We start from the raw sequence: 27,229 nt of genomic DNA on the forward strand, positions 1-27,229 counted from the left end.
CGCAAATTTAAATAATATTTTCCAATCAAATTTCAAATGATCTCGTTAGAGGTATATTTGAGCCACATAAATATATTTTGAGGACTTTTAATGAAAATACCTCATTTCTTAGAGGCAAGACTATGCTCCATGGTTGAGAAGCTCGCATTTGAATAATAATTCTCTTCGAATTTCACATAATCTTTTTAGAGGTAAATTTAAGCCAAACTAAGATATTTTTGAGGGCTTTTAATGAAAATTCCTAGTTTCTTTATGACAAGACTATGCACTCCCGATTGACAAGTGTAAATTTTAATAATATTTTCTTTTCAAATTTCACATAATTTTGTTACAGGTAAATTTAAGCCAAATTAAGATATTTTTGACGGCTTTTAATGAAAATACCTCGTTTCTTCGACTGAGCGTTAGATTTCACTCCCCCTCAGTCGAATCTTTTTTAACACCTCTGAGCTTAACTTTAAGCTTTAGAAAATATTAGTCCAAACAATTCATGCCACCGTGACAATATTTGGCAAGACAGCCCTAGAAACCAATTCCAGAGGGGGGTTGGGTTATTATTAAATGTAAATGTAAGCCATATTAAGAGTTATTTCTGAGAGGTCTTAATGAAAATATTAAGTTTTTTTGAGCCAATCTCATACAAATTAACCCACCGTGAAATAACGTGGCAGACCAACCCCCTAGCGAGTAATTCCAGCCTGACCCCATATCATACAATTCCACCCGGGGCCTAGAAACCAATACCGATAAGAACCTAGCAAGCAATTCTAGCCGGGCCTCCTAACATCCAAATCCAACGGGGGGGGGGGCCTAGAAACCAAATCCAGAGGAGAGTTTTGTTATTAAAAAAAATTAAACCACATTATGAGTATTTCTGAGAGGTTTTAATGGAAATGCTAGGTGTCTCTGACCCAAGGTTATGCATATTCAAACTACCATGACAATATGTGGCTAGCCCAGCCTAGCAAACAATTCCAGAGAGGGGAGGATTGTAACTAGACATAAATTTAAACCATATTAAGATTTTGTTCTGAGAGTTCCTAATGAAAACGCCTTATTTATTTGACTGGATGTTAGATTACAGTCTCCCCACCACTAAAAATTGTTATAACAACTCTCACCTTAAGTTTCAGCAGGATTTTGTTCATGGAACTAGCTGCGTGCTCATTTTCGTTCGTGAAATTTGTTGCTTGTTGAATTTCCCCTTCGTGACACCTGTACATTTATTTTTCTCGTCGTGAACCTAATTGTTGATCATGGAACTTGTTGCGTGCTGATTTTTGTTCGTGAAACTTGTTGCGTGCTGATTTTTGTTCATGAAACTTGTTGCATGTTGGTTTTTCTCTTCATGAAACTTATACATAGATTAATCTCCTCATTAAACTGATTATGCTCATGGAGCTTGCTGCGAGCTGAATTTTTGCTAGTGGAGCATGTTACATGCTGATTTTTGTTCGTGAAACTAGTTGCATGTTGATTTTTCTCTTAGTGAAACTTGCACATTGATTTTCTCCTCGTGACACTGATTTTGTTCATGGTACTTTTTGCATGCTGATTCTTGTTCGTGGAACTTGTTGTATGCTGATTTTTGTTCGTGATACTCGTTGCATTTTGATTTTTCTCATTGTGAAACTTTTAAATTGATTTTTCTTCTCGTAAAAAATTTTGTTCATGGAACATGTTGCGTGCTGATTTTTCTTCGTGGAACTTGTTGCGTGCTGTTTTTTGCTCGTGAAACATGTTAAATGTTGATTTTTCTCTTCGTGAAATTTATTTTGTTCATGAAACTTTTCGCGTGCTGATTTTTATTCGTAGAACTTGTTGCGTGCTGATTTTTATTCGTAGAACTTGTTGCGTGCTGATTTTAGTTTCTGAAAGTCTTGGTCTTTCTCTTCCTGAAACTTGTAAATTGATTAATCTCCTCGTAAAACTGATTAAGTTCATGAAAATTATTGCGAGCTGGTTTTTGTTCGTGGAACTTGTTCTAACCTAACCTAACTTAATCTAACCTAACTTAATCTAACCTACCATGCCTATGTTAGCCCTAGGTTCCACTACGCTTGGTACAGCCCCATGATACATTTCCATGAACTAAATCAGTTTGCTCACATTTCACGAGGAGAAAAATCAATGTACAAGTTTAGCGACAATAGAAATCCACATGCAAAAAGATTCACGAACAAAAATCAGCACGCTACAAGCTCCAAGAACAATAAATCATCAAGCAAGAAGTTCAATGAACAAAATCAGTTTCGCGAAGAAAAAAGAATCAATTTAAAAGTTTCATGAAGAGAAAAAACAACATGCAAGTAGTTTCATGAACGAAAATCAGTACAGAACAAGTTCAAAGAACAGAAATCAGCACACAAAATCCATGAACAAAATCAGTTTCATGAGGATAAAAATCAACGTACGAGTTTCACGAAGAAAAAACAACTTGTAAAAAGTTTCACGAAAAAAATCCAAACGCAACAAGATCCACGAAAAAAATCAGCAGCTAACAAGTTCCATGAACAAAATCGGTTTCACGAGGAGAAAAATCCACGAACAAAAATGAGCAGTCAGCAAGGTTCACGGACACAATCAGTTCCACGAGGAGAAAAATCAATGTACAAGTTTCATGAAGAGAAAAATCAACTTGCAACAAGTTTCACGAACAAAAATCCGCACTCAATAAGCTCCACGAAAAAAAATCAGCACGTAACAAGTTCAATGACCAAAATCAGATTCGCGAGGAGAAAAGAATAAATGTAAAAGTTTCACGAAGAGAAAAACAACACATAACCCGAACAAAAGTCAGCAAGCAACCGTTTCCATAAACACAAACAGTTTCACAACGAGAAAAATTAATGTACAAGTTTCACGAAGAGAAAAATCAACATGCAACAAGTTTCACAAAGGGGTAAATCAATCATATATTGAAAGGTAGCGTGATATGAATAGTCTTGGCTAGAAAAATAGTGTTTTCATTAAGGCCACTCAGAAGTAACTCTTAATATGGATTAAATTTACCTCTAATAACAAGCCCCCCCTTCTAAATTGGTTGCTAGGGTGGGATTGCTACATATTGTCACGGTGGTGTGAATTGTATGGACAAGCATTTTCTAGGGCTTAAAATTAAACTGAGAGGTGTTAAAAGAATGTTTTACGACTGAGGCGGGATTGAACTCCAACGCTTAGTCAAAGAAACGAGGTCTGTTCATTCAAAGCCCTCAAAAATATCTTAATCTGGCTTACATTTACCTCTAACGAGATTATGTCATTCAAATGTTCACTTGTCAGTCGGGGATGCATAGTCTTGGCCCACAGAAACGCGGTATTTACATTCATTGCGGCATCAAAAAACATAGCATTTTCAAATAAAGCTCTCATAGATGACTCTTAATAGGACTTAAATTTACCTTCAATGTAAACCCTCCCCTCTGGAATTGGTTGCTTGTACACCCACCTTTCTTTTATTCATGGTTCTTTTGCTTATATTTTATCCTATGGCAGTTTTTTTTTCACCTTTTTGTTTTTTTCCTTCGTTGTGTTTTAACTGCTTTTCCTGTGTTTTAAAAATGCATTGTAACTTTGTTTTTATTAATAAAATTTGTATGCTCAAAAATTTGTATCTTTTAAACTTATTGATCCAGGATCATTCAAGAATGACCATAATATAAGTGTAAAATTCTGTGTAGTAAAGAGAAAAAGGCAAAAACTTTTGATGATGTATAAAGGTGTAGCATATTCAAGCCGTAATGAAAATCTTCCTTTTATTTCATCTATGATAGCACATGCAAGCTCCAATAGAATAACAAATTTTATTACTAAAAAAATGCTATGAAGAAGCCGCAATAATATCTGATAACATTATATAAAGCATTACTTAACATGCAGGTGCATACCAAGCGTATGCAATTCTCCCCTCTTCGTGTCAATTATTGCAGTCATATGAAACACGCCGTTTCATTTAATCATTGTATTCAGTGGGACATGGGAATCTTTGCGTGCGGTAATGGTTATTCATTAGAATCTATTTCCCCAACAATAATAATAGAATGACTTGTTTGTCCGGGCTGGTTAGCGTTCCATCTCTGGACGGAAATGCCCTTTCGAGTCCTAATGCGGGCAAAAATCACTAGAATATAAAGGTTCCCTGAGAAAAAACGCCTTCAAAGAAAATTAAATCTCTTTAACTATTACGTAAGAACCCACGTTTGCATTATCATTACGTAGCATCCCACTTGTGCGCCCTCCAGAGGTACAAGCGGAGATGCCCAAAAGGGCCCCCTGAAGTCTAACATGTCACGCGAGATTGCGTCATCCTAAAAATAAGTAAACATTCCTTATTATGTAAGAACTAAAGATATCATGAAGAAAAACGCTTTGAAGAAAAGTTGCCTTAGAAAGGGTCTTGGGATGTCTTTAAACTTCTTGAAGAAAAATTTCTTAGAAACGTCTTGAAGAGAAATGTCTTAAAAACGTCTTGGGATGCCTTAAAACGTCTTGAAGAGAAATCTCTTAAAAAACGTCTGGGGATGTCTTGAAACGTCTTGAAAAAACGTCTTGAGGAAGAAATGTCTTAATAAAACTTTCCCGGTTGACTAGTGGACTCAAAATCCCTATTATATAACAGAAGTAAACATTTCCTATTACGTAATTAACACCTGCGTCTCTAAGAAAATTATTAACATCTGCGTCTTGAGGGGATCACTATTCAAATTAGATCATTAAGGAGAGAAAGGAGTAGTGGCTATGTGGCTGCTTAAAACCAGCAAGGCGTCACTACTGTTGTTCAGTTACCGAGTGATAGGTTGCTTAATACAGCTTACGAATATTTACTCTCACAGGAAAAAAAATTAGGTTTATTTAAGATATAAGACATTTTAGATAAAACAGGGTTTTCTTCTGTTCAGAATGAAGGTAGAGCACCAATGGACATACTTGCAAATTGGGAGGATGAGATTAAAGTCGTGATAGAAAATCAAATAATCCAATGATGGACAGAAGAACAAAAGAAATAGGTAACGTTAAAATTTTATAAGGAGGCTAAGCAAGTTTATGGGTAGAATTTCTACCTTAGGCTGAATTTACCAGTTAGATATTTTTCTTTGTGGATGCAGCTCAAGGCTAATCGCCTTCCAATTAGCGCAAGATTTAAAAGGTTCTCAAAAGAAAGAAATTGCAAAGAAGACAGGTATATTTGTCAGCTTTGCAAAGACGAGGCGTATGATTTGGTGCATTGCTTGAGCCGATGTCAGAGGCTCTCTACAATAGGGGATGGTATAGTAAAAAAAACTGAGTTGATACTTCTAGATGTCTTAAGTAGCACTTCACAACATTTTATCTGTAGAATAGCAAGGTATCCAAGTTTATTAAAAGAAAATCGTAGCTTACCATAGGCACCGCAATAACGCTGCCTAAGTAAAGAGTGATGTGGGCACAATGTATTATTTATCCAGGGCACTTCGTGTCCAAGGAGTTGTTTTAGAAACTTATAAAAGGGCTCATTCTATTGGAGATTGAAAGGGTTAGTGCTCTTTTTAAGTGTCAAAAGTGACTGGAGGACAGCTAATCCCCCTCCAAGGCCCAACATTTCCCCAAAAACATCCAATCAAAATTTTGAGATAGCCATTTAGTTCAACGTAGTTGAAAGGTTCAGATATTATGTCTTTGAGGATGACAACCTCCCCCCACCCACAGCCCTCAGGGCAAGGATTGCAAGTTACGCCCTGGGGGCGTATAAGGATTATATAGAAAGGGTGACCGAACCAACTTCAGATGGGGCTGATTGGATTAATAATCAGATGTTCTAGTGCCCTATTTCATATTCAGATCAATTGGAGGGTGGATAGTCCCCCTCCCCCTCATAACTCGTATTCTCCCGAAATGCAACTGATGGAAATTTTGAGATGGACATTTGTTGTCGTAGAAACTTCGGAAAATGCTCATTCGATTAGAAATTGATAGGGCTAGTGCTCTTTTGAATAATCAAAAGTGATTGCGAGGGCAACAAGACCTTTTCCCCACAACCATCTATTCTAAAAACACATCTAATCAAAATTTTGAGACAGCCATTTTGTTCGGTGCATTCGAAAGGTCAGGAAATAACGTCTTTGAGGATGACAATCTCCCCCCACAGCCATCATCGCAAGGGTTGTAAGTTATGCCCCGAGCGCATCTAAGTTTTTTTTGGAGAGCGTGGTCGTAAAAACTCTGGAATGGGCTCATTTAATTGAAAATAAGACGTTCTAGTGCCCTTTTCATCAGCCAATGTGATCGGTTGGTAGCCAGCCCTCCACGTCATATTTTCCACAAATGCATCCGAGATGCATCCGAGAATTTTGAGACAGCCATTTGTTCGAAAATAGTCCAAAGATCATATAATAAAGCCTATGGGGTTGAAAGGTTGTAAGTTCTGCAACAGGGAAATATAAGGTTGTTATGGAAGGGATGGTCGTGTGAACTTTAAAAGATGTTTTTTGGATTGGAAACGTATAGTTCTAGTTCCCTTTTATGAGACAAACATGATGAAGAGCAACTACCCCCCCCCCCTCCCTTGGATCCTCTTTTCCCGAAAAACATTAAATTGAAATTGTGAGATGTTGTTACCAATACTCTTAACATCATATAACAGCGTCTTTCGGGTAGAAACAATCCCCCACAGCCCATGGGTAAGGGTTGTAAGTTATACTCCGGGGCATAAAGGATTTTTATGGAACGAGTGGTCATATAATCGTTGGATAGGAAGGAGCATTTGATTGGAAGTCTTAAGTTTTAGTGTCCTTTTTAAAAGTCAAAAGTGAATGGAGGTAATCCCCCCCAAGCCTATCATTCCCCAAATCATATCCGATGAAAATTTTAAGAGATCTATTTTATTCAGCATTGTTGGAAGATCCAGTAATTATGTCTTTGGGGATGTCAAACTCCCCACAGTCCTACTGTGGGTACTTTCCTTTCCAATAAGACGAACGGCATTCAGGTGAACCTTTTAGAGAATGTTGAGGTGAGTGTTGAACTAAATCGAAAACGCTATGTGTATAAGGATTGTCAAAAGGTTGCAACACAGGAATAACTGAGTAGATTAATTTGGAAAATTTTGAAAATGATAAGGGACATAAAAAAAAAATGTTTGCATTCTATCAATACTCCTACAACTACCACCACTATTGCTACCAGACTACACCAATTAAAGTATTGAGGGGAAATTCAAACTAAATCAAAAGACGCTATGGGCATAAAAATTGTCAAAATAGCGTATGTCCGGAATTAAGGGTATGTCCGGAATAAATTATTAATTTGGGCATTAAGTTGGAACTTTCAGATAATGCATAAAGAGGAAGATCATCTCACCAAAAGGCAATGCGTGAATACTACTGCTAATACTACTGTTAGTGCTACATTTACTACCACTACTACTACTACTACTACTTTTATTGCAAACTACTTGTAAGGCTATGACCATTGAGATGGAAATTTCAAGAAGTATATGAACATGCAGGTTATCAAAAGGACACATCAGCAATGTCGTGGCATCGGCTAATTGTTTTAAGTTGAAAATTCCAAGTCTAGATGAGAGGGATCTTTTACCGACCAAAAGGCAATATGTTAATACTACTGCTGCTAGTAGTATTACCGCTATTCAAAACTATTACTACTAACATCAATACTATTACTGTGACTACTATTATAATTATGCCTAAGGGTATGAAGGCGAAATTTTCGAGGGATCTTGAGGGGGAAAGGTGAACTGAATCACAACACGCCGTCTGTATACAGGTTGTCAAAAGGGTGAAACAGCAATATTATAGGAACCGTTTGGTACGTGAAGTTGAAAATAACAGGGCTTGTTGTGAGGGATTTTGAGCAAACCAAAAGAAAATATTTGCATCCTAATGCTACTGCTTCTACTCATACTACTACTACTGTTACTATTATTACTACTTAGATTAGTACTACTGCCACTAAAGTTTAAGCCACTACAACTAGGGTTTATATAATCCCAAAAATTTAGGATATATAGAAACTGTATGGAACTCATTCAAAAAACCGTATGCTACACATATTGTCAAGCAGACACATCAGAAATGCTTCAGGAGCGGTTGACGGTTTTAAGCTGAAACTTTCAACGTTTACTGAAGGGGATGTTGAAGAAACCAAAGTTGCTATGCGTATACTGCTACTAATGCTGCTACAACTATTTTTACTGCGCAAGCTAAGATCATTAAGATTAAGCTTTCAAGGATTATTTAGAGGGATGTTGCACTAAATTAAAACAGACTATGAGAACATGGACTTTCAAAAAGGTGACAAAGCAACATCTGAAGAACAACTTATATTATTAAGTTAGACTTTTAAGAGTGAGCTGAGGGGGATTTAGAACTAACCAGAAGGCACTATGCGTATACTTTTAATATTACCACTACAATTACCGCACCTATTTTGGGAATGATATTAATTTTTGTTTTTCAGGTCAAGTTCAGGAGTTTTAAAATTAAATTAAAAAATATTGTTTGTGTCAAGATTAAAATGCCGAAAAAGTTTCTCTAACATACAAATAACAACCTAAACTATAGATTCTTATAGAAAAAGAGACTATATCAATAAAAAAGAACAAAAACTAATTTAATTTTTTTTCCGCAAAACAAGTGTTTCACAGAAAAGTAAGAGTTCCATTAGGCCAAAAATGAGGAGAAATAAAATCAAATAATCTTCCAAGCGTAAAACTGAACAGAAATTACAATAAATAGCCGAGTCAAACTCAAAACAAGTAAAAACTAACATTCATAGGGCCGATAACCCCCATACCTTCTCAAGACCAGAACATAATTTGCGCTTTACTGAAAACAAAATACGTTCTAAATGTTTTCACTTTTTTATTTTCATAAATAAAAAATGATCAAAAATTTCAGGAATAAATATCAATATATGTCAATTAAACTGACAATACATGTTTTTTTTCCAAAGGAAAATGATTAACTGCCATGCTACAATCATCCCGTTCGTGCGTACAGACGGAATCTTACTGGCAACTAAAATATTTTCCGATAGTAATTTTGTTTAATGTTCCTAAACCACATTAAATGACAAAAAAAATTAAACGGCGACTGTAAGAGCTTGAAGAAACAGAAATTATGTAGTATATGATGGAGCTACCTCACCTCAAAATCACGATAATGAATTAATCATACCTGAATGATGACTATCCCCGAATTAGAAGGCCCTTTAAATTTGTCTAAAGGGGGGGGGGGGGTGGAAATACAAAAAATAATTTTAAGATATAATCTTCATTTTTTTCAAGGGGAGTTCTTCGAGCAAATCCTTTTTATAAGGAAAATTCATGAAATCTTATAAAACCTAAAATAAATTAACTCAGTTACGCAAAGCTTTAAAACTGGTGCCAATTTCGTCTGTTTATTTCGTATGCACTGCATAGAGCCTTGAGAGTAAATGTGCCACAACGCGGAATTACGGCCTCTGAAACTGGGAAGCTGAATGTATATGTTTTAACTAATTTTAAATCGACTGAGTATCTCAAAATTTTCTGCATAGCTGCATTTTGACCTTCTACAGAACAATACTGCTGTTTTGGGCTATTCAATGGACGAAAACAGCGATTTTATGTGGCACAATCCTCTGTTGTCCTAGAACTCACAATTCCCGTTTGATTGAATACTCCCCAGATATTCTAGGACCATTGCTTCAATGCGATCACCTAGGGGAAAAAGAATAAAAAGAACAAGAAAAAACACATTTGGGATCAACCTTCTCAAAAAAAAACACATTTCGTATTCGTCTATATAGTGGCTTGATACCTAATATTCTCAGGTATACTAATTTGACAGCGGGATTTTCGTCCAGATCAACCTTCTTCTTTGGGATGTTCCCCCCTTTTCCTAAATTAAGCAAATTAAGCATAGCCCGTATGAAAAACACTGATGTACACTCAAGCCCTAAAAGTGAAGTTTAAAACATTTTAATTCAATAAATAAATCAAGGCAATATATACCCTTCCTCATCTCCGCAAAAAGATTGTTGTTTCGTATCATGCTAAAGGCGGCCCAGTAAACTAGCAAACCAACTTACGTTCACAAGCCAAGACGCGCTATTAACTGTTCTATCTATCCAGGATCACCAAATATACGGATCTATTAAACAGGAACTACTGCTTAAAGTAAAATTTTCACCGGAAAAAAATAGATAAGGGATATTTCATTTTCTTTAAGTTTTTCAAGGAAGATGTTGGTGCACTGAATCATTTGAATCTTATTCAAATAGCAACTTCAATTACAACTTCAAGTTAAAGAACAGTTAATGCACCGTACCAAGTCTAACAAGCCAGACATTTATGTACGCTTAAATGCATTATCTCAGATGTCTATATTTCCATTTTATCGTATCTACTCATTTCCTGTGTCTCCTCACTTACCCCCCACCAGGTCATCATTGGTGACCACAGGCGATCCATCAGCATGATGCATAGTAGATATTAGTGTTTCTAGCAATTAAGGGGCAAAATCTTGCCGGACCCTCTAATGCGACATCCGTGTCAAAGAAAAAGAAGGTTGCTCTGACAGGAAATGGAAAAAACTAAATTTCCACAGGATTGGTCACCATTAATCAATGAAACGTAAAGGAAACAAGTAGGCAAAAGAAAACTTGACGAAGCATGGTCACAAATTATTCAAGACATTGAAAAAAGATTTCCGCCGACAAATACATTGTTATTGCTTCAGTATTACCACAAATCAAAGTAGCCTATTCATGGTAAGGAGTGATAAGCAAAAAATACATTTCCCAGCAGTATCCAACGCTCCAAAAAACAGTATTTTCAAAAGATACACACATTACAAATAATTGCCTTTTTTACTGATAAAAGGAGGCTTATAATTCAATAGCAATGAAAAAGCAACATTAAAACTAAAAAAAAAACAAACAAAGCGGTTTGTAATTGTAAGCGTTCTACTTACTGCAAACTTTAAAAAAAATTTTTAACTGGTACTCTTATTGTATAAACTCTTTGATGCTGGAATTGTTAAAAGGACTAGAAAATATAATTATGTTGGGTCAAAGCTTCGTCAAGATCTATTTTGCGAAAGAAAAACAAGGAAAAAGTTAATACTAACGAAGTAAACAATTTAATTGCTGTATGAATCACCCAACACATATGACAACAAAAATCAACATTTACTATTGACTGTGGTAAACGAGAAACCAATTCTTATTGGTCCACCAGAATTTAAAGTTTCTCTGAAGCATTCGAAAGTTCAATTTCAATAGGATCCGGGCACTTTGTGCGTAAGGACCCGCCAGTTTTAAATTTGGGATGAAGGTACCTACAAGAAATAACACTGTCCCCAAGAAACTTTGGAATGCTTACCTCTACTGTCCAGGTTCCGGTAGGCTTTAAATTTTCAATCACCCAGTCATAGTTGAGTCTTAACGTGTAGCGTTTGGGCAATTTCTATTTCAGTGGATTTTGATCAGAATAGTGTCAATCAAGCCAATTTTTCGGAGGTGAATGGAGTTCGTCCGGGATGAGACAGACTCTGTCTGCTGACCACGTGCCTCGGATATGGGGCTTCTCCCCTAACTAAACACTCCGATCAGGACGGCCGCAACCATGTGGCGGGTGAAGCCCTACCCGGGAATCTCAGTATCTAGCTTTAACCAAACTCTAATCAGATGCCAGGCCTAGGGTCGGTTGGGCTATCGACCCTCCACCCGAAAATTAAGTAATACGGAAAGTGACAACATAGCCTCGGACCCGGATTCCCTTTTAAGATCTCGACCATCGCGCGTCAACGGACAAGCTGACGACGTCAGAAAGACTGACAGACTAAACCTTATGGTCCAAAGGGGGCTACGAACAGCCACCTGGAATGTCTTGACTCTGTGCGTCAAAGAACCTACTCTCCGAAGAACTTCGCAAGAATAAAGTGTCGATTGCGGGTCTTACAGAAACCCATCTTACCGGAAGCGGAGAAGAGCGAATAGGTAACAATGATTCATTGCTCTGGTCTAGAGAAAGCACGAGAAGGAATGGTGTCGGCCTTGCACTAAATAGACTTACAAGAAAGGACTTACTTTTACACGAAGCTGTATCTGACATTAATGAAGGCCCGCTTTGGACACAAGCATGGCAAGATGACTGTCATCGTATACTATGCCCCGACCAACGATTCTGATGATGTGACTAAGGAAGATTTCTGCTCTGCTTTGTCCAGATGCCTTGCGACAGTGCCCCCTCATGATATAACTGTTCTCCTTGGCAATTTCAATGCGAAAGTGCGCGATGATATGGGTGCATTGCGCGGAACAGTTGGTCCTGTTTCCCCCGACCCACTTAACGACAATGGGCTTCGCTTTCTTGAAGTGTCCCGAACTCACGACCTTTGCATCGCAAACACCTACTTCCGACATAAAACTATTCATTAGTACACGTAATATAGTAGCGACGGTCGTACAAAGAAGATGATTGACTACGTCATTATTTCCAAGCGCTGGAGATCATTGGTGAGGAACTGCAGCACTTATAGGTCAGCAGAGCTCGGAAACGCAGACGACAAGCTTGTGTGCAGCGATCTCCGGCTTCGCCACAATGCAATTTTGGAAAGAACTAATAAAGTGAAAAGAAATTTTTAATTGATGAAAGTTCAACAATTCAATATTTAATTTCACTTCAGTTTAGTTCAGTTCAGTTCCTTTTATTGTTACAACACTGTAGTTTTTATGGCACTTGGTACTAACCAAGTGACATATAGCGATCGCGAATTCTGTCGGTCTGTCCCTGTTTTGCTACATTAGGCACTTCCAGGTAAGCTAGGACGATGAAATTTGGCAGGCGTATCAGGGACCGGACCCGATTAAATTAGAAATATTAAAAAAAAGGTATTTTAGAGCATTAAGAAACATTACAAAAGAAAGTGTATCCTATCGAATGCACACATGACGTCTAAGCTTAATTCCCATATTTTTTTTTAACTTATAAATGAATAAGAAAATAACACTTCCAGTTGGTGAAGATATGAGCAAGAAGAATGGTTGGTTGCTCTAAACTTCTTCTAATTTCTTCATCTATAAATTGAACAAGAGAAGTTAAGAGGATAATGACAATTAATTTTGCAATTTACAAAATTGTTCTTTTTTCAAATTATTTGGAGTTTTTATGGCACTTGGTATCAACCAAGTGACATATAGCGATCGCGAATTCTGTCGGTCTGTCCCGGTTTTGCTACATTAGGCACTTCCAGGTAAGCTAGGACGATGAAATTTGGCAGGCGTATCAGGGACCGGACCAGATTAAATTAGAAATATTTAAAAAAAAGTATTTTAGAGTATTAAGAAATATTTACAAAAGAAAGTGTATCCTATCGAATGCACACATGACGTCTAAGCTTAATTCCCATATTTTTTTTTTTACTTAAAAATGAATAAGAAAATAACACTCCCAGTTGGTGAAGATATGAGCAAGAAGAATGGTTGGTTGCTCTAAGCTTCTTCTAATTTCTTCATCTATAAATTGAACAAGAGAAGTTAAGAGGATAATGACAATTAATTTTGCAATTTACAAAATTGTTCTTTTTTCAATTTATTTGGAGTTTTTATGGCACTTGGTATCAACCAAGTGACATATAGCGATCGCAAATTCTGTCGGTCTGTCTCTCTGTCGGTCTGTCCCGGTTTTGCTACTACGAATATACAGGTTATCAAAATGATGTATCAGCAATATCATAGCAACAGCTAACTGTATTAAGTTGAAACTTCCTGGACTTGAAGAATATGTTATCCAAATGACCAAAAGGCAACACGTTAATACTTCTGCTGCTAAAGTGCTAATGCTATGATAGGCAGCAAAATAGCGCTGCCTAGGTAAAGAGCGATGTGGGGACAATATATTATCTATTTATTTTTTTTAGACCAGAGCACTTTGTATTGAAAGAGTTGTCATAGAAACTTGTGAAGGGGCTCATTGAATCGGAAAGTGCAATTCCTATTATCCTTTCAAATAGTCCAAAGTGACTGAAGGGTAACCAGCCCCCTCCCCCCTACGCCAATCCCTTCCCAAAACACACCCAATCAAAATTTTGAGAAAGCTATTTTGTTCCACGTAGTTGAAAAGTCCAGTAATTATGTCTTTAAAGATTAAAACCCCCCAGAGCCCTCGGGGCGAGGGTTGTAAGATACGACCTGAGGCATATAAGGTTTGGTGGTCGCATATACTTCGGAGGGGACTCATTAGATTGAAAACTGAAAGTTCTAGAGCCCTTTTCAATAGTCGAAAGTGATTAGAGGGTAACCAGTCCCCCCCCCTGTCTCATCATTTTCCCGAACACATTCAAGCAAAATTTTGAGTGAAATGAAATTCCCAAAAAAACACAAAATATATTCAAAATTATTCCACTTTTTTACTTTAAATTTTAAGGGATAAATATCAGCATATGTATGTTAAACTGAAAATCCATGGTCATTTTTTCAGTATAGTGCAAATTGTGTTCTGGTCCTGAGAAGTCATGGGGGTTGTCGGGCCTACTCATGTTAATTTTTCCTCATTTTGAGTTTGATTCAGTTATTTATTGTAGTTTATGTTCGCTTTGGGTTTCAAATATTTATTGATGGTGCTTTGCGGTAGTTTTATGCTTGGAAGGTTATTTGACTTTATTTAAGCTCAATTTTGGTTCAATGGAGCTCTTTGCTTTTCTTTGAAAAATTTGTTTTGTGGAAAAGTTTTAAATATTAGTTCTTATAAAGGGCACTAAAACAATAAATTTCCAATCGAATCCACCTACTCCAGAGTTCATAAGACGACCCTTTCCACTTATATATTACCAATAGACAACGTGCAAAATTATATCCCCTGCTCTGAGGGCTGAGGGATTCAACTTTGGAAGCATATTTGTTTGATCTACGGACTATTTTGAAGATAATGGTTATCTTAAAATTTAGATTGGATGCATTTGGGGAAAATGAAGTGGGGACTGGAGGACTCCAACCACTTTTTACTCATGAAAAACATAGCTGAAACTTTCGATTTCCAATCGAATGATCTCCCTTCAAAGTTTATACGACTACCTCTTCCATAAAAACATTATATGTTAACAAAGGGCAACTTGACCCCTTTGGACCACTCTGTGTTGACCTTTTCTTCATTTTTCTAGCTTTCTCGTCGACGATGAGCTTCCTCTGTAATTTATTCAAGCACCTCTTCATAGGTAGGTTCGTGGTTAACATTTGACAGCTTGCATAATTTACAGCCCCTGCCCCACAGGCTTGGGAGGGGGTCAAACTTAGAAGCATAGTTATTTAATCTTCGGATTATTTTGAACAAGATGGCTATCTCAAATTTTGATCGGATGTATTTGGGGGGGAGGGTGTTTGAGGGGGGGGGCTGGTTGCCCTTTGACCACTTTGGACAGTTAAAGACTGAACAAACGGTTTCCAATCCAAAGAGCTCCCTTCGAAGTTTATAAGACCGCCTTTTCAATAAAACATTATACGTTAACAATGGGCAACTTGACAACTCTGGACCACTCTGTTGGTTCACGTTTTCTTCATTCCTCTGGCGTTCTTGTCAACGATGAGGAGAGAAAACATGATCAGCTTACTGTTATTTTATTCCTATCTGTTGGCTTTACAACCAGTTTCAGTGTTCCTTCCGATCCCAGGAGATGGATTTGCAAATGTGATTAGAGTAAGGCAAACTGGTCACTATTTCTCAACTTCCGCTTAGGTTTTTTCCACAGCATCGCTGCCATTTCATCTTCTTGGCGCTGCTTATTTTGACAGTAATGCTCGTTACTACGTATATAAAACAGTAATATTATTTCGTCAACAAAACAAATTGAGAACCAAGCCAAACAAGATCCTCCTCATGATTTCTTTAATTCCTCCTCATGAGTTCAAATGTCCATCAGATCTTTTCTCGTCTTTCTTCTTAGAGAAGACAATTTATCCATCGAGTCTATAAGAGATGAAAATACCAAGCTGGAGTTCACAATTAATCTCTGCCCTTCTCTGTTAAAGAGAACTATCCCCATCAATAGCAGTTCAGCAAACAAAACTAACTGAAAACTCTTAGCTAATTTATAGGGAAAATTTCCAAATCAATCTCATTTTTAATCTCATTTTTAGGAAGGAAGAACTAGGTGACAATACCAGAGATCGTATATAGCTAAATAGCCTATGATTGCATTAAGATATTTCATGAAATAATAATCACTACTGATCGGTGGAACTATTTTGTAACTTACTGAATTTTATGACAAAATCTACAATCTAGCCTACTTATTTGAAGATTTTGTTGAGCTTTACATTTACGATGTGAAGGAACAAGGGTATTCACTAGAACTTAGTTCTTAAAAGAATTAAACTCCCAACATTTTTTAACTAATATTATTTTTTCTATTGTTTAATACTCAATGAAAAGTTTTTAATCGAAAATATCCTATAAATTGGATTTAAAAAACATTCCGAGTATGCAAAAATCTGATTTATAACATTAAAACTCATAAACTAAATACTTAACAGAGGTTTACTAAAAAAAAAAAAATTAGATGGTTGCGCATTGCACCCTTCAGAGTGATCCTATAAAACTGCAGCCCCCTTCTATATTAGCCCTTCAACTATTTGAAGTAAACAGGGAAAGAGTTCCTTAGTTATCCCTTGATACCACCTCTTACCTTGCTCTTTATTGGTCCTCAAAGTCTGCCAAAGGTGGTATTTTTAATCTGACCTAGGTTGTTTTTTTTTGGGGGGGGGGAGCAGTACCAAGGGTTACACCTCATTTTCATGTTTTGAAAGATGTCTGCCATGTAACAATTTCAGTAGATTTTTAGTATATTCCAGTGTTTTAAGCTTTCTTATTCAATTTATGACCTGTCTAGAAGAAAGGAATGACCGTAAATGCTTATAAAGTTTCCAGAAGTTATTATTTTGAAGAGGGAGACAGAGAGGAACCGGCTCAAGAAATGAATCCACTCGTAAAATTACCACATTCAGAAAAGAAAATAAGTCTCTTAAACCTAATTCCTACAAAGATGAAAACTGAAAATGTACTGCCAGCAGCTGAATAATAGGTTGGGTTACCATTCGCTAGGAACTTAAAGTATCTGCTAGGAGAAGTAAATTACATAATTAAACAAAGAAGGTACACATTATCCTTCTGATTAAGGCAGGTCAGGATCAGAACAGTAGCGTCATTTAAGAGTGAGTTCGGGCCCTGGACTTTAGCTGACTATAGTTGGACTGTAGGTTAATGTAAGCCTTTTAACCGCCACAGTAACAACTACTCTAATCTTTTTAACCCCAAAATCCATTTTAATTTTCGTAATTCTTGTCACCGATTAGAGTCAGCTTGTAGTCATTTAATCATATCGGTAGTTTCGCTTATTTATTTTAGAATTTTTTTCAAATGTTTTTAAAGAATTTTTGATGATTTTTTAAAAAGGACTCGAAGTCCACATAAAAATTTGCCAGAGTAAACTATAGTCAATTACCGTAGTTCAGGGCCCAGGCACACTCTCAGTATAGACTAATGGGTTTCCCATGTATGATTAACTAAAAAAAGAAGTACGTTTTTCAGAAACGATTGAGAAAAATTGAGATTTAAAAACAAAGACTATCGCTTCTCAGCCGGTGAACTATCTTCAAGGGTTCTACTTAGAAAATTTCGAGACCAATCTTCAAAAATCGGCTTTGAAGACCACTTATATCTGTCCAATTATGCCTCTACTTCATTAAATCTTGAGTAAACCTCTCGAACAAGACATTAAAGTGTCCTTCCCAGCTTAAAATGAGTTGAAGCTAGTAAGATAGAAATAGTAATTACATAGTATTATTCCACACATTGGCATGAATATAGAATTTATGAAAGTATACCCCTTCCCCCACAAGACGGGTGTCACCTTCTTTAGGAATGTTTTCGATCGTAGGATTAAGGTTTAATAAACCTTTCCTAAAATTTCTAGTCTTTACAAGTACTTTTTAGGTTCAAATGTCAAAGAAGCTATACGCGAATTTTTCCAAGAAAGCGAAACTTAGAGATTCAGATCCCTCTCCAAAAAAAATGCTTTGATCCCTCCTGAAATGAAATATAACTATACCAATAAAAAGAATAACCCAGTTGCAATAGCGATATGAAACTTTCTATCTTTCTTAAGTGGACAATACCTTGAAAAAATAGTAGGCTCATATTCGATTAAATCAAACTATCGTGTTGGAGGGATATTTCAACATCTACAAGTATATAAAGCAATTAAGGAAATACTATCTTCTTAAGTGACCCTTCAGCTAAAAACAACAATAATAATTAAGATAAGCGTTGTAGGACTTTTATATCTTCCAAGAAAAGGGATTTCCAATGAAAAGAAATGGATTACGCTCATGAACAAAAAAAATATAGCCAGATATAACCATTATTTAAATACCATTGTTTTTCCCGTATATATGTAAAGCAAATAAGAGATTTCATGGTAAAAAAAACACACAGCGTCAACTCTTGGGCACAACAATCAATTATAAAACATGGTAAGTGAAAAAAGCTAAATATTTGGTTCTGTCCCTTTTGGAATTCTTCTCTTACTAAAAAATCGTTGTTGTCTACCCTTATATAAAAGTGATACCTTTCAATACTTTTTACGTAGTGAGTGCACAGTCGCCAAAAATTAAAGAAAAAACTACATAAAAATATTTGGCAAAACATAACAGCTTGCGTAATGCTAACATAAACCTAATTGGTTGAAAAAGAGCGGCATAGGAAGTTGAAAATCTTTGGTGAGTATTTCACAACCATACCATTCAAATGCGAGTTTTTTTCTATTTATAAATGTGGGACTTGTCATTTTCCAGTGTTTCAATTCAAATATTATAAAGACAATATTTTGTAGTTTTACAGACGCCACATTATGTTCATAGAGAGTGGAGACAAACTTACCTTGACCAGTATTTTTTACCAATTCGAGACTGACAAACACCACTGTCAAAATGATCAGCCATCCAAGTAATTAAAACTAAGTTGAATGTGTTAAAGCTTCCAAAGAATTCCAAACCTATCATCTCAAGACCTAAAAAATAAAGAAAATGAATCGGAATGGTCCCAACACTTGTAAAACTGATAGAAAACAAGGTTTGACATTCCGGATTTTTAACATTGTCGTTACTAAGACCAAACAAGGTATCTGAATATGAATATAATCAAAAGATCGTATTTGGCAGAACAAAATTACCGATTGATAAGTTTAATCTTGCTCCATCGTTCAGTAGAAAAACCCTGTTTTTTTAATTTAGTTTCTGATCGCTCGTCAAGTAACCCTAGGAAATTCACCACTAACATAAAAATCTACCACCAGAAAATCTAACATAAACAGTCCAGTTCTTTTATGTATCTATTTGTATCAAAATTCTGTTTTTTACAGTTTCTGTTGCTATTGGGCCGAGTCGCTCCTTGCTTACAGTTCGTTACCACGAACGTTTTAAATATTATGCTTTACGTTTTTCTCCAAAAGCTATGTCTTTATTTAAAGGATTTCTGATTCTTTGTGTTGGTTACTGATTTTCGCTACTCTGCTTTACGAGTTTTCCTTTATGAGCCTACCCACCATTATTTCTAATATAAAACCTATATATAAACAGAAGGCAATTCGCTTAGTTTGAGGTCCTTATCCAATGGGTACCTGATCATCACTGATATTTAAGGTTGAATATCTTTTGCTTTAATCCCCGTTTGTCTTTAAATTAAATTAGGAAAAAAAAACATGTTTAGTACATCTTGGGTGGTCACAAATGAATACAGCCTGTTTTCCATTCAATGAAATGTTTTCTCCTCTTAGGTTAGTTTTACCAGTGTATCCCCTCCGCAATCCCTCGCTCTTTACGCTAAAGCTTTTAATTGTTTTAAAAGTAGAATTGTGGCAAAGAGTCAAACTTTAGCGTAAAGAGCGAGGGATTGCGGAGGGAACGACCCATTTCATATACGGAGTAATTTCTGTTCGTTTTAAGTTTTAATGTCGCTCATTACTTTCAATTAAAAAAAACTAGTTTTTTTATTTAATTTCTGAACGTTTTTGAATTAATGCATGTTTGATTTTGACTCTCCGCACATAAATTATTATATTCTTTTTCTATTTATTAATTCTTTTTTTGGCTACATGACTTTCTCTTAGTTTTGATCAGACGATTTTGAAAAATAAGGGGTGGGGAAGGAGGCCTAGTTGCCCTCCAATTTTTCGGTTACTTAAAAGGGCAACTAGAACTTTAAATTTTTCTTTTTTCACATTATTTGTAGTTTTTTTTTGTAATGTTTTTTTTAAGCACAAATAACTGAAATTCTCTAAAACAATAGACAGATACACATTTCTTGGTCAGTTAATTGCTCTGAATTCATTTCTGAAGCTTCTTTTACTATCAGAAGAAAACGAATGTTAAATTCTTAAAAAAAAATAAGAAAACTAGGTTTTTAGTTTTAAAAAAATCAATAATAATGTTAATAATGGCGTAGCCTATGGTTCTGGCAGATGAGCAAGTATGAACAAACAGAGGTAAATAAACAAGAACAAAAATCAGCATCGTTCCACATAACAAAAGGCAACAAAGTCGTTCCTAATGATAGCTTCATTTATCAAAGCACTGATTTTATTACCCAAATGCATAATGAATTATACAAGAGATCGCGCAAGGAAATTTAAAATGTTATCCCTGGGAACTATCACTATTCTTCGCTAAATGCTTAATGAGCCTTCGAATTGCTAGTGAAGCTCCATTGCAGGTAAGGCAATCTGCAATAAAGTCATTTTTCGTACAGGGACAATTTTCACTATCATAACGTTCAACTCGGGATGAACTCTTAATAGTCTTGAACAAAATTGAAAAATCTACAGGCAGGCTCAAAAATCTTAATTCGCACAAAACTTCGGCCAAGTTTCCCAGCCAATCCGAAGGTTTTTAAAGAGATGGATGACCATACCCGCATGTTTGAAAAATTGCATTGGTGAGTTCTGGCTTCTCTGGTTATTTCACGAGCCCTTCATTTTCAAAAAGGGAAGGTAAAATAGTACAAGAATATAGGAGGTAAAATAGGAGGTAACATCACTAAACTACGATGATGAATCTTTGGAAAAGTAGAGCCAGATAGATATGTGCAACTACAGAGGACCCCGCTTTTTTGGCCTTCATGAGGGCAGCTTTGTCTTTTCTGTTAAAGACTTACTTCTTCAGGCCCGTCATCTTGACCAGAATAATCTTTCCAACTGTCTCAGCTTTCTCTGCGTCCACACCCAGGTATGAGTTAATTCCATTTGCAATTTTTTGAAGCTTTGTTACCTTTAAACAGGATAGATTTTCCGAAGTACTCGATGATCTTCTTCGTGTCATCAAAGTCTAGTCCTAGCTTGCTCGAACTCATATCTGGGATGTAGGTCACTTGTAGAGTAGTCAATTTTCGTCAGATGTTGTATCAAGAGTTTCATCTGAAGTTATGTTGACTTCAAAAGAATCCAAATGGCTCGCTGTAGCTCCGTCATGCCATCTCTGTTAGCAATACATTCATGCATTTTTGAGGCTTCACATGGACTCCTGCACAATGACAAGGCCCGCTGAAATACCAGCCCAGAGTCTTCTGATTTTCTAATATCACGGCCTCCCTTCTAAGATGCTTTAAAAATTTTCGGATAACTAGTGTAATGTTCAGCCATCTGTTGCTGGTATATCCAAACTGACTTGACATGGAGGTTATGCCTGGATGCCAACAGAAGGTAAAAATCTCTGTGGCTGAATCTAGGTGCGAATTGAACAGACCAAATCTCTCAGCACGAATAAATTGGAGTGGTATCCTAAACACCAGGAGTTACTATAGCCAAAGCTTTCTAATTATTTGGAGCTATTGGTCCTGGCGTTTTCGCCTCACAAGGCTTTCCACTAGCTGCAAGAGTTGAGAACTCCGTTGGAGATCTTCACGGGTAGATAGCCTTCTGAGAGATCAGTGAAGAGATGTGTGTGAAGACGCCAATGAATCAGTTTCTTATTGTAAGATATTAGCATAAAAGGATAAGGAGATGTTAATATTAGCACGAAAAGCTCTAGAAATTACTTTTCCAGAGAGAAGATGCGGCACTACACTAGGCACACATATAATCTTCAGCATCTCTTTAAGACTAGTCCAATTCATTCGGTTTCCTATAGAAAGTTGTTCAGCACAAAGTTGTTCAGCTCATTCGTTTTAGGCTATCAGACCTAGAAATTTTCATAAATTTCCACCAAAAGGGTTGGTCAAATATCAGCACAGAAGTAAATCAATAATTTCATACTTTCCAAGCCACAAAGCTTAAGGTTGAGTAAAAACAGGATTTTTTGCAAGATGGGAAATCAATAACGGGTTAGAACAAGATTCTTGCCGTATTCCCATGCTATTTTCTACCTAATTAAAAACAATTACCACACAAACCATTCCAGCTCTGACTTGGCATATTCAGGAGACAGTTGCAAACTACAGCTAATCAAGAGAGGCATACAGGTCACGGAAACATGTAAGAGAGATTGGCTCAGGGGCTACCTTTGATATCACTATTTGAGTAACTCGGCAAGGACAGACGGTTTTTCTGTGTCGCACCAAAATAAAGAACCTCTGCTCTTCGAACAGGTGACCTGTTGGACATGAGAGATTGCAGGAGAGTCGGTAGTAAGGCCATCCCAAAGAAAGCGCTTCTATCGTCCAACGTAAATACATCCTGATCTATATTATCTACAACATTCTGAACAACATGTGCGGAGGTAAAACACTCAAGATTACATTCATCACAAACTGATACACAACGGTCAAACTTTAGTACTTCAGCATATGCGAAGCAGAACTAGCGGCTGCAAAAAGTGTCAATAAGAAAATTAGATTTAAAGTGGTGATCCAACTACATCACTAATTTTAGAGTGCACCGACGGAGACACGAGAGCGAGCTGCTTGGACGATGGAATTACCAATGACAAGCAAGAGAACTGTCTATTCCAGAAAACAGCTTATCTAAGTATATCATGTGGATTCATGAAAAGGAGGTGGATTGTCTTCTAGCTCTTCCTAGAAGGCAGCTGCTGGGCTGCCATACAAGATTCCTTCTACGGTGACCATCCTTTAATTTCAGACTTGGCATTCTTTGCTACGGCTGCAATAACATTAATTTTCTCACTGTCATATTATCAGCTTTGTCCAAAGTATTACAAATTATGGAGTATCTCAGTTGACTTTTCGTGAACGTAATGAAAACTGGATTGCCGAAAGCAGTAGCAAGAACAAGCTGCTCTTCGACAGAGGCGACAAGCTTATTTTTCATATGTATATATAATAGTAAAATTCGAAGCCTGTCCCGTTAAGAGATTCATGCAGCTTATCTATTTTTCTGGAGAAACACTTACACTCTTAAAAGAAACGTTATATTTCAGTATCAATTGACCTTCCCTAATTTGACACTTTTTAATTTGATCGCTTGTCAAAAGGATGTATCAGTAGCATCTTAGGAACGACTCATGGTATTTAGTCGAAACTTTCTGAGAATCTTGGGAGGGAGGTTGAACTTAATCATTAGATACTATATGCTTTCTGGTTGTTAAAATGGCTCATGCATTTGTTCAAGAATAGTTAAGGGTGTTAAGCTGAAACTTCCAGGGAATGTTGAGGTAGATGTTAAAGTTAATAAAGACACTATATCTATCCCGGTTATCAAAAGGGTATATCTGCAATGTTAATAAAAATTACCTTTCTAAATTTCTGATCTTCTCAGTACCGCTGTTGTGAGAACAGGATTTTTAAATTGTAGAGGTTTTTCTTAGTTCTCAGGATGATCTTCCCGATGTGTTCATAAACTATCTTGTCATGCCGTTGGATTCTGTGAGACTTTTCTGACAGACCCAACTCCTCATGTTGTTTTTCCTGGATATCAATTTACTTTTAAAAACCGATTGACAAGATGCCAAGGTGGTTTTCGCAGATTTAGTAAAGGAAGGTATCTCTTTTCGACACCTTGCCGTTCTGGAAAGTTCTCACGAGGAAATGCTTTTTGAAGTAATGGTGACTGAAATTAGTCTTGGAGAAAAAGATATAGTTCTTTGCGTAGTATACCGACCACCTTCTTCTCCTGTCAAGTCTTTCCTCTCTAAACCCAATGATTTTTTGCATTAGCTTCATTTTCAAAATAAAGATGTTATCCTTCCGGGAGATTTCAATATCGACCTTCTAGAAGCTGTAAATGAATCTTCTGTTGATCTATTATTTTTTTCTGCTTATTTTGCTTCCTACTTGCCTGACACCTACAATAATTTCACCTAGTCCTGCTTCTCTCATTGGTAATATTTTTACAACTTTGCCAATTCAAGCAAATTATGCTGCTTTAATTGATATATGGGATCATTTTCTACTGGTTTCAGATTTGGCTTTTACTTATAAAATACCGCAGGTAAGCAAGGAACATAAGTACAGTTACAAATAAAATAACATTAAAGTACCTGAATGAAAGCCTTGGTCTGTTGAATTGGCAGGATGTTATATCCACGGAGGATACAGATATGGCAACTGATATTTTTCTAAGAAAATTTAATTATTGTCTTGATTCTAGTTGTCCATTTGTTACGAATAAAATTTGCAGAGAAAAATTTCTTATAAGGCCATGGATAAAGCCTAGGATTTTAATATCAGTAAAGAAAAAAAAACACTTAATTATAGTTTGGAGGATGGATCGACTACTAATAAATTGGAGAAAGTGGCTGATATTTAGAATACTTATTTTGCTAATATAGGAGATAAAATTGTTTCATCAGTAATGAACGAGTTTGATTCACGTAGTAATAAACATTTTTCTTCATTCCTTCAGTCTCCACAAAGTAATCCAACTTTTCCTGTGCCTATTTCTCAATCTGAAATATCAAAAATATTGTGTGATCTAAATCCAGGTAATTCACCGAGAATAGACGGGTCTAATTATATAATTGTTAAAGAAATATAGTCTGCGGGAGTTTTACCATTACAGCATATAATTAATCTTTCATTTAAAACTGAAGTTTTCCCATTTGCTTTCAAAGAAGCGAGGATAATTCCACTTCATAAGGGTTCATAAAGATGGGTTTTCAGACTCTCCTAAAAACCCATCAAATTATTGCCCTATTTCTATTTTGTCAGCTTTTTATAAAATATTTGAGAAGACATTTTATAAAAGGTTTTATGATTTTCTTAAATCGTCTAATTTCTTCACAAATTCCCAATGTGGTTTTACGTCAGGACACAATACTGAACACGCTTTCCTTGGTCTCGTCTAATACATTCATAAATGCTTATATAGATGTGAAATTCCAGCATTAATATATTTAGATTTTTAAGAAGCACTCGACACAATATCATATTGTATTTTTTTTGTAAATTGGATAGTTGTTGAGAGCGCGGATCCACGTTGTATCTAATTAAATCTTATCTTGATGAGAGAAAGTAATACATAGATGAATGCAATTTCCTCTCTCCATCTGAACCTCAGTCTTTGATGGTCAGAGTACCTCAAGGCATTGTCCTAGGTCCTCTGCTTTTTCTAATTTATATTTGCGTGATCAAAGCGTGATCTTCATCACGCTTTGACAATCCTGTGTCTCAACATACATTTTGCTGATGATACGGCAGTTTCACTTTCTGAGAGGACTGACGAGGGAGTTGGAGGCAAAACTGGATCCTGGATTTCCTATTGTTTTTGATTGGTGTCCTTCGCATTTTATTGCTTTGAATCTATGAAAAATTAATTTCATAATTTCCGGCAGAAAGTCAATTATCCGCCCTCCTATTACCCGAGTTACTTCTTCAAAGTATCTATTATCAATATCTCGGGTGGAAACGATAAAGTACCTTGAACTTGTGATTGACGGAAGCTTATCTGTTAGAACACACATTCAAAATCTACGCTTAAAGAATCCAAGGTATGTTGGTTTAATGCGATGGTTGCAACATTATTTGCCCTACTCTGCTTTACGAAGCATTTATTTTGCTCTGATTCAGTCTAATATTAATCACTGATCTCTAGTATACTTAACAATATTTAAAAGCCATATTAAACCCATGAAGATTTTTACAAAATAAAGCCCTATAAATCCTGAAACTTTTTATTCCATCACCTATTAAACTTCCAAATAAGTCTTCTACAGCATATTTATATACCTATCTAGATATACTTCCAGTTTCTCAACATTTTACTTCTGGAGCAATTCTTTTCAAATTCAATTATGACATTAGGAAACTACCGCCAGATAACCTCAATCAAAGCTTGTTCTCCCAATCACAAGATTTACGTAATTATAACACTCCACAAAAAAAGTATCTACTTTGACAAGTATAGTACTGAGAGATCTAAATTCACTCCGTTTGTGTTAATAGCCTGGTGCTGGGATGCTCACAAAGATTTTATTGATAAGATTTCTTCTATCCAATTAATAAAAAGGAATCTTAAGTTTCCTGTAGTTCAATATTATCTTGAATTTATTGTCTATCTAATAAGGATAAAGTTATCTATTAACTTTATCTTAAATTAATAGTTAATAAAATAGGATAGTTAATAAGATAAAGTTATCTATTTGTATGGTTTGTTGCTCTAGGTGAATGTGGGCCTCTCTGCCACCTTCCAGTGTTAATTTATATTTAATGATATTGAAATGGTCTATATGTGTTTATGGATCCTGGGGTAGCTGCCACTTTCATATTATTGTTGTGTTATTGAATTTTCGCCGTCGTGTTTATCTTTGTATTGTAGTGGTATTTTATCTTTATCTAGGCCTAGTTTTTCGAGCTTGTCTCCCCATGGGCCTATGTCATATTTATATATAAACATGTATATGTGATTAATAGAATGATTGAAATGATTGAACTTGAATCCAGAAAATACTAAACATATTTATCTGAAAACTTTCAGGGATGGTTTGGGAAATGTTGAAATAAATCAAACGACCCTATTGTCAAAAGACTGTCAAAAGAACAAATGTGAAATATCACAAAAAAGCTAATTTTTTAGATTTGAACTTCTAAGGAATGTTAAGAGGGACGTTGAATTGAATCAAAAGATAATAGTCCAAATGGACTATTATACAGGTTGTTAAAATGGGAAATGTTTCAGAAACAGTTAGGGTACTAAGTTGAAACTTTCAGAGAATGTTGAGGAGAATCTTGAACTTAATCAAGACACCATGTGCTTCTATGTTATCAAAGGCACATCTCGAATAGCTCAGGAACGGCTGAAAATATTTA

General features: G+C 36.0%; 1 protein-coding gene across 3 annotated transcripts in view; it reads right to left on the minus strand.

Annotated features, from left to right (window-relative positions):
• The window catches only part of LOC136033060 (membralin-like), a 226,060-nt gene that overhangs the window by 77,428 nt on the left and 121,403 nt on the right, over positions 1–27,229 (minus strand). For 2 of the 3 annotated variants that reach the window (XM_065713652.1, XM_065713651.1), the window contains exon 9: positions 18,914–19,043. In XM_065713652.1, coding sequence (XP_065569724.1) covers positions 18,914–19,043 — 130 coding nt within the window. Of the gene's footprint in view, positions 1–9,237; positions 9,698–18,913; positions 19,044–27,229 lie in introns of those variants that run through there. The other variant, XM_065713653.1, reaches the window with a different exon arrangement.

This window comes from Artemia franciscana, chromosome 11 (assembly GCF_032884065.1).
Source record: "Artemia franciscana chromosome 11, ASM3288406v1, whole genome shotgun sequence".
NCBI classification, from domain to species: Eukaryota; Metazoa; Arthropoda; class Branchiopoda; order Anostraca; family Artemiidae; genus Artemia; species Artemia franciscana.